Source organism: Lepidochelys olivacea (assembly GCF_965140295.1).
Source record: "Lepidochelys olivacea isolate rLepOli2 genome assembly, chromosome: 2".
Taxonomy (NCBI): Eukaryota; Metazoa; Chordata; order Testudines; family Cheloniidae; genus Lepidochelys; species Lepidochelys olivacea.
Window position 1 is genome coordinate 47,176,883 of NC_140412.1, and position 8,772 is coordinate 47,185,654.

At 42.2% G+C, this 8,772-nt stretch overlaps 1 protein-coding gene across 3 annotated transcripts in view; it reads right to left on the bottom strand.

Moving 5' to 3' along the window:
* OSGIN2 (oxidative stress induced growth inhibitor family member 2) overlaps nt 1–7,989 on the bottom strand; it is a 31,616-nt gene extending 23,627 nt beyond the window's left edge. Inside the window, exons 1-2 of one of the 3 annotated variants that reach the window (XM_084621648.1) lie at nt 7,507–7,989; nt 2,699–2,853 (exon numbers count right to left, since the gene is read on the bottom strand). In XM_084621648.1, the coding sequence (XP_084477774.1) occupies nt 2,699–2,853; nt 7,507–7,550 (199 nt within the window). In that variant the 5' untranslated portion in view covers nt 7,551–7,989. Of the gene's footprint in view, nt 1–2,698; nt 2,854–4,029; nt 4,051–7,404; nt 7,470–7,506 lie in introns of those variants that run through there. The other 2 variants (XM_084621649.1, XM_084621650.1) reach the window with 2 other exon arrangements.
* Nucleotides 7,990–8,772: the final 783 nt, after the last annotated feature.

Consider the following 8,772-nt stretch of genomic DNA (forward strand, 5'->3'; position numbering starts at 1 on the left):
GCCTCTCGTGGAGGTGGTTTTGGTTTGCGGTGAAACTTCTGAGTATCACCGCAAAAAGTCATTGGCAAGTGTAGACACTCCCATGGTTTTTGCGCAAAAAAGGGACTTTTTGCACTTTAAATGGCAAGTGTAGACATGTCCTAACATTGGGAAGCTAATAGAAAGATGGGCAATGAATGAGGGATGGGAAGGAAAACAGGGAGATTACATGGCATACATGATGAGGGACATCATTTCAGTCACAAGAGGCAGCATGGGAGAAAGCATAAAGGCACTTGGAGAAAGATCAAGATGAAATGCAGTGAACAAACTTGCCATTCTTTTATTCTGTCTTACCAAAGTATTATTTATTTATTTATTTATTTTAAGAAATCTTACTTGCAACAGGTGCATATTAGAGATAATAGGCTGTCCACTGAGGGGATCAAGTTATAAGATTTCCAGTTCTAAAATATATGATTAAAAGAAGTGTTCGGACATATTTGGGATAAAAACGTTTATTTTTCACTAGAAGAAGTCATGGATGCTGCATCTGATGTGGGCAAGTAGAGGAGTTCTGAAGGCAGCAGCAGTACTTAGCACAGATACTTTCAAAATACACAATTATTGAAAACCAGTGCAAGTTTTGAATCGGGAACCATATGGCAGTCCTGGACCATGACTGGCAGAATGCCAGGACACTATCTCTTCCTGTAAGGCATGAAACTCACCACAGCAACAGATGCCTCTGTCATCTCCAGGTTAACATATTATTATGGGCACTATGTTTGCCTAATAATGATGCATCAGATGAGATAGAGTTCAGCACCTTGCTTTGACAATTCAGCAGGTGGGGAGGATCCCAGAACCCAAGCTACAGCCCGAGCTCGGACATCTACACTGCAACTGTACAACCCCATAGCCCGAGTCAGCTGACACAGGCCAGCCACAGGTGTTTTATTGCAGTGTGGTCATATCCACAGGATCCACTCCTGAAGAATTTATTTCCTCTGGCAGTTTGTCATTCGGCAATCTTTATAGTACAACCCTTTAATAAACTGTAGACTTGATAAAACAGTTTAACAACTTTAACTGATTATCTTGGTGAAGAATCAGTTTTATGGTGTGATGATTTTAATTGCTACGGCACCCCAGACACTACAGTGATTGCTGTTTCATAAAAACATATGAATAAATACAGTTCAGAATATTTTAAATCACTGAATTTTTTTTAATCCAAACACACATTGAATTTTTAAAATTTAAACTAGATACAAAAACCTACGCAGTATATGTTTTCTGCCAAAGTTTTGAAGAAAGTCAAACCAACAGGTTGAAGTTACTGGCTAAGCACATGGAACCACAGTCTGCTGAAGTGCTAAAACAGCTTTTGATAGCTGTAGACTCTTCTGCAGGTGCAGAGAGAATATTTTCTTCATTTCATTTCTTTCAGCTAGTTGAGTTCCATGATAGTTCAAAGCTAAAAACCAACAGATGTTGACAAAGCAGGAAAGCTGATTTTCTCTTCCAATCTAGTAATAAAAACTAGGTGTGAGAGGATGAGTTCTACTAGTTCTGAAGTATCAAAGGACATGATGACAAGAAACAGTCAGCTGAATTCACTAACTGCAGATATTACTTCCCTGGTTTAATAAATCAGTTAGTTTTAAATGCAAAACATGTTTTGATAAGCTTTTTGATAGCTTTTTTCTTATGTATACAGCACGTGTAAAGTAGTTATTTTAACTAACTTAAAATGTTGTTTTGGCATTTTTAATTGAACTCAAATTTCCACCCTAGAGTGTGACATAAATCACAAGTAAAAAAAATTAATCAGCTAGTAAATAAGAAATGCATTATACACCATTTTCTAATATAATAAAAAATGTAAAAATGAGGAATCTGAATAAATGTAAGTTAAGCTATATAATTATTTAAATGTCTATAGAGGTCTATAGATATAGTATATCTTCCTTGCAAAAAGAAAGATCACATTTAGTGTAGCGGCAATTTTTAGTTGCAAAACCATGTTTTATGGTTATTAACCAATCAAAATCAAAATCAAAATCCTATTTGTTTAGGAAAATAAGTAAAAAGTAAAATGCAAAAGATAATTAAAAATCAATTTTAATTGATTCCTGCTTGCTGATTTAAATGATGATTACAGTGAGTTAAATAATCGATTTTGATTTAAATTAATCCACCCTGATACAGTTACTGAGACATTGTAAGTCTAACTGTACTGTACACAAATTGCCTAACTGTAATGTTTGCATCTTCCAGTCTAATCCTTTCAAACAAAGCCTTCCCCATGTCCGGTCCTAATGACATAAGCAGGACTTCATACAGACATAAGTGTGTGCTCAAGTATATCAGATTGCAGAATTGGGGCCTAAATCTCTACTTGCACTCAAATCTGATATCTGCCAACAAATTCTTCATCCACTCCCAAACACTGCTGTCTCAACATCTTCCAGTAAAATAAGCATTTTCAGTTCAAATACATTTCAATGATTTTAAGTCAAATGACTGGTTGACAACTTGATGGTAATACAGTAAACTGTACTAATTGTATCCATATAATAAACGCCTTCACCTTGGAGATGGGTTATCATTTGGCAACACCAAGTTATTTAATTATAAATGGATTTGCATTCCTGGTTCTTAAAAAGTAATGGTAGTGCCAGAGAACACAAAATAATCTCTGGAAATAACTCACCTATTATCACTATTGGCACAGTCAGGAGCGGGTCCCCAGTCAGAGTGGTTTCTTCTAGTAAGGGCATTCTTTTATCTTTCCTCCCAAGGCTGTCACCAAAATGTTGCACTAAGGAGCTCAACAGTTGTCCCTCGCTTTCAGGGCCACTGTAATTTCTATTGGAGAAAAAACATCAGTTGAGCATTATATCACATTCTTCAAAAATTAAGTTGCTATTGGATCATTGCCTTAAAACTGTCAAATTGATAAAAAAAACTCTGATTGCATTACGCAAAAGTAAAACAAACACTAATCAGTTCATATACAGAATTTTATTCTTCAGTATAGCTTTTCCCACACTGAATATTGCTTCTTTGCTACAATAATGGGCAAAAAAAACATTTCCTCCAAAAAAGCCCACAAAAGGATACAGGCAGCAAAAGAAAAGGACCTGCAGAATATAATCTAATGTGTGTCTCATTCAAATTCAGTGTCTGATAATAAATCTAGTGATTTAAACTATTGCTTTCCCCACACCCTTTTAATACCTCAAATGTAATAAATATTTGCTTCTTGGCAATGACTGCCTACTAGGCTTTCAGCAATGCCAAAGCTTAGGGTCAGACATTTATCATCTATAAACATGATACCCGTTCCCAATCAGGTGGGTACTCCCAGATATTTTAAGTGAATAAAGTTGCTGACTAATTAAACCATATCCATTGTCTCCTGTCTTTCTTCCGGCATGGCTGAACAATGCTAGTAAATGCCTCTCCACCTATTTTCCCCAGAAACCTAGAGTAAAGAGCTTCACTGTCTTACTGAGTCTACTATAATTGACAATTACTGTTATAGTATCACTAGCCTACCGTGATGATAGTTATTTGCTTCCTTAAAAAAAAATGCTTTTTTGCATTTCATTCAGCTTGGAACATAAAAATAGATAAGTTTCATCCCACTCCTCCTCCAAGAGCATATTTGTTCTCAAATGAACTTGCATAGTGCTGCAAAGTTTGATTTCCAAGCACTGTTGCAGACTCAGTTTAAAAAATAACTTTACATTGGAATATTTAAAAGGAAAACCATGAGAATATTTTTACTTATTTTAAATGATGCAAAAACTTGTTTTTACGCATCTAAATTGTGGGCCTAAATCAACCAGCAGTGTCTCTTTAAATCTAACTATCCTTTGTCTCCCCTATTATGTTTTTGGCATCCATAATGTTAGAAGTAATAAGGTGTTACCAAGATGTGTTTGTGCGCATGTGAAGTGCATAACATATTCCTTAGTTAGGCAGCAGTATCTTGTATACAGATACTCTTCTCTAAGATTCAAATATACTGCACTGTACCATTTGGGTTGAAGTTCTAAGTTCCCAGCCAAAACAGAAGGACTGCGGTGTCCTTGATGATGTGGATTCTTCATTAGTAGGATGCAACACCATATATTCACTGTGTTTATCCCATGATAGAAACTATTTGAGATGTGTTTTTTCTTGGTCCTTTATCAGCCAGGTAACACAGAACAGTACATTAAAATTAAACTAAAAGCACTGTTCTTTAAATATTTAACTGAATCCAACTTTTAATTTATATCCTACAGAAAAAATCTTTGTTAACTTTGAGTTAAGACTGTAGGAGTGCACCAGCACAAACCAGGAAAAGAAAAAGAAAGCAGCTAAACAACTTATTACCTATACTCCACTCATCAGTCCCCCTGCTCAGCTAACTGCAGCCAACCACACTCCATACATCTCCATCCACATCTCGAGCAACCACTATGTAGCCCTAATGCCAACCATACACATAATAAACCTACACACACACATAATATGCAGAAACTCTAATTCCGACCTAACAAATAAAACCAAATTCAAAGCATTCCTGCTGACCTTCTCTCTGCAAAATTTCATTCAACCCCTTAGCATCCCCAAAGCCTTTCTTGCTATGCCTGTCTCCTCACATCCCCACTCACACCCAGCTTCCTCTCTCTCCCTTTCAGCCCTACCTCGGATATCAGAAGTAGCTGATGGATATGATCAGTCAACTCCAAAGGCTCAAAAGCCTGATTAAAAGAAATTAATGATGTGATTAATTATAAAATTTCAAAAGTGATCTGTGTCTGGTCTGTAGTGTTATTTGAACATAAAAGACACATTTGGAGTTTGTAGGGACTATGAATGTTTAGCTAGAGGTACCAAAAGAAATGTGAAGAAAACATGATAAATTCAAAAGTGGACCAATTAAAAGTGTATCCTCTACTTAAGTTAGTATATTTGACTAAAATATTACATAGAAAATTACTTTGTTCTCTGAAGAGTTATCGTGTCAGGTTTGGAGACTAAGTTTAACCATTACAATGTGAAACAGCAAATTTAGTTCTACTTTAAGTGCAAATCTCAATGAGATCTTAACTACGGAGTAACTAATGCCATCTCCTTTCTAATCTTAGGCAAAATATGAACGCAAATCCCAAAACAATTTTTCTGTAACAAGGTTTACATATATCATTGTAGCCTTGGTAGACAACTTCGGGGGTGAGGGGGATTTGATAACATGACTATGGCTCTTATCCTGCATAACTACAAGTGGGCACAATGGTTTGTCAGTTACAGAGTCAGGGCCAAATAATGTTATCATGTTCATAACAAAGGCAACCAGTAGTATGTTTTTTTCAGATAATCAAATTTAAAATTAGTTTCCTTATTTACTGAAAGCTAATACTTTTAGGGTTTTTTTTTTTATTTTTTAGTTATTAATGCAGAAAAGTAGTCAAGGAAAAAGTTAGATTATATATAAATAATATAAAATATAAATCAAGATTTTTTTTCCAGACCAAATAATATCAAATTCTTCTGTAACATCTATCATTTAACTGGACACGGCATGGTTTTGTCAGAAGGATGCCTTACACATCGCTATAAATTTTAAAATAGTGAAAACTTAATTTAAGCCACCCCTTTCTTCAATAGATAATTTCCAGTTTTAAATGATTCCTATTCCAGTACAATTTTTAGAAAAATACTTCTGCTAAGCCCAACCTTGGGTGGGAGATAAAATACAGGTTTTATTCTCCACTTAAATATAGGCTCAAATTTAAATTTTGTAAAAACAAGCTTTTAAAAACTTTAGCACCAATAAAAATGTTTTTAAACAAACATCCACTGAAAATAGTTATTAAAAAAAATCCCATCCAGTGTTTGAAACCCAGACACTGCAGTACTAAAAACCCACAAATAAAAGGGAGAATCAACAAATGTGAAAACTACTTCACTGATTTTCACTGTCCAAGTTGAAATAGAAGTATACAAACAGCATAAGTAGTGACTAGTATAATTTTTTTCCACCTTTCCATTCTTTTACTTTTAATCTAAAGTGCTAAAGTAATAAGTAAACAAATGTTTATTTATAGCAGGATTTCTAAATGTCTCAGTCTATTCAAAATTTAAAGATTACAAGCATACCGTACATTAATTTTTCCAACACCCACAGTAATTATTATAATACCTACTTTACAGTTAAGTAAATGCACCAAAACCTTGAGCACACTGAGCCAAAGGCACTACAGCCTTGTCTAAATCGAGCTTTTTCTTACAATCTCTCACTGTCTAGACATGCTCTTGAACAAGGTTAAATGACAGGGCTGTATAAACATCAGCAGTCAGTCTACACTAATGCGCTCACCACTGCTAGCACCAGTGAAGTTACAATGGAGAGAAGCTTGAGAATAAAGTTCAGTGCAAACAGAGCTAGTGAGTTTAAGTGATTTGTCCAATTACACAATTTCTGTGGCACATTCAGGAACAGAAACTAGATCTCCTGACTCCCAGTCCTATGCCTTAACTACTAGATATATTTTTCCATATATACAAGACAAAATAGGAGTGGGGGTGGACATACAAATAATAGCTCCCTAAAAAAACCAAAAACATTTTATGGTTAAAAAATTACAAAGAGATCCAAATATTCAGCAAAATACTCTGAATTTGCATCCTTAAAAATAGCATGCAATTATTTTCTGCACACAATCTTAGCCATCCCCATTTTTGTGCACATATAAGCATGTGTGATTCCACAACCAGAAGAGCCAGAGGATGGAGTCAGTACTAACATAGGCTGGCTACTGGACAGATGGCCTTCTACCCCCATTAATACACACCTGTCTCTGCCCCACCCCGAACCACACCCAGGGTTCCCAAATCCTATCTCCCCAACATTCTTCCATTGCCCCCTATTCCTGTCTCCTCCCACCCCTATTTAGCTCATACTCCATCCCTGTTCCTTCACCTCCCTGCCCCTACCCACATCACAGCCATTCCTGTCACAACCCCATCTCCCTGTCCCCTACCTGCGAGACGGTCATTCCCTTCACAACCTCACCTTCCCCCCCCCACAGACTACCCCCATCAGAGCCATTCTCTTCATGACCCCACCATCCTGCCCCCCACCACTACTCTCATCACAGCCCATCCTGACCCCAACGTCCCACCCCTCCATCACCATCCCTGGTGACCCCCCCACCCACATCCCTACCCCCACCACGGCCATTCCCTTCGCAACCCCCCCCCCCGTGCACCCCTACCCACATCACGGCCATTTCCCCGGGGATCCCACTTCCCCACCCCCCATCACGGCCACTGCCCTCGCGACCTCAACATCTCTCCCCGCGTGTCCCCCTCACGCTCCCCATCGCCGCGCCCCCGCCATCCCGCCGGCCTCTCTCTCACCCAGCAGCGGGGCTCAGCGGGCGGCTTCCGCGCGGGGGGGGGGCGGGCGCCCTGCCCCACAGAGCGGCGGCCCCTCCCCCCCACCCCACGGTGGGGATTCACCTGAAGTGGCGGGCCAGGGAGCAGCGGCAGCACCACACCGGCATGAGCGGGCGGGCGCGGGGAGCCGGCTGGCGGCTGAGCCGAGCGGCGGCGGGTCCGGGCTGCGCGGCGCTGCTTCGCCGCCTCCTCCCGCTGCCGCCGCCGCCGCCGCCGCCGCACTGGGGCCCGGCTGGCTCGGTGCCTCCTCCCCACCCGGCGGCCTCAGGTCACGCGGGGGAGGAGCCGGAACCCGCGGGGGAAGGGGGCACGCTTCGGCGGGGGCGGGGACTGCCGCCGTCTCCGCTAGGGACACGCTGCGGAGCGGGAGCAGGTCCGGGCCGCCGGGCGGGGAGACAGAGCCTGATCCCGGGCCGCAGCGGCGGAGCGGGGTCAGGATGGGAGAAGTGATGGAGACCCGGAACATGGGTATTGAGCATCCCGGCCTGTGCGTGTGAACGGCCCCGGCCCCACAGCCCCGGGCGAGCTCGTCCTTACGACCCGTCACAGCCCCAGCCCTTCTCCCACCTTGGCTCCAGACAGCAACACGCCCCAGGCCCTCTCCCTGCCAACCCCCTTGGGAGCAACTCCCCCGTAGCCCCTTCTTTTTCACCCCGCCCCCAAACAGCAACACCCCTATAGCCCCCTCTTCCGCCCCACCCCCAAATAGCAACACCCCCGTGGCCCCTTCTTCCGCCCCGCAGCCAAACAGCAACACCTCCATAGCCCCTTCTTCCGCCCCGCCCCCAAACAGCAACACCTTAATAGCCCCTTCTTCCACCCCGCCCCCAAACAGCAACACCCTCACAGCCCCTTATTACACCCTACCCCAAAACAGCAACACCCCCGTAGCCCCTTCTTCTGCCCCACCCCAAATAGCAACACCCCCGTGGCCCCTTCTTCCGCCCCGCCCCCAAATAGCAACACCTCCATAGCCCCTTCTTCCACCCCGCTCCCAAACAGCAACACCCCCACAGCCCCTTATTACACCCTACCCCAAAACAGCAACAACCCCATAGCCCCTTCTTCTGCCCCACCCCAAATAGCAACACCCCTGTAGCCCCTTCTTCCACCCTGACCCAAACAGCAACACCCCCATAGCCCCTTCTCCCACCCTGCCCCCAAACAGTAACATCCACATAGCCCCTTCTCCCGCCCTGCCCCCAAACACAACACCCCCATAGCACCTTCCTTCTTCCACCCTGCCCCCAAACAGCAACACCCCTCTCATCCCCCACAGAGCAACTCCTGCCCTAGAAAACAACCCCTCTGTGACCCCTCAGAGACAGC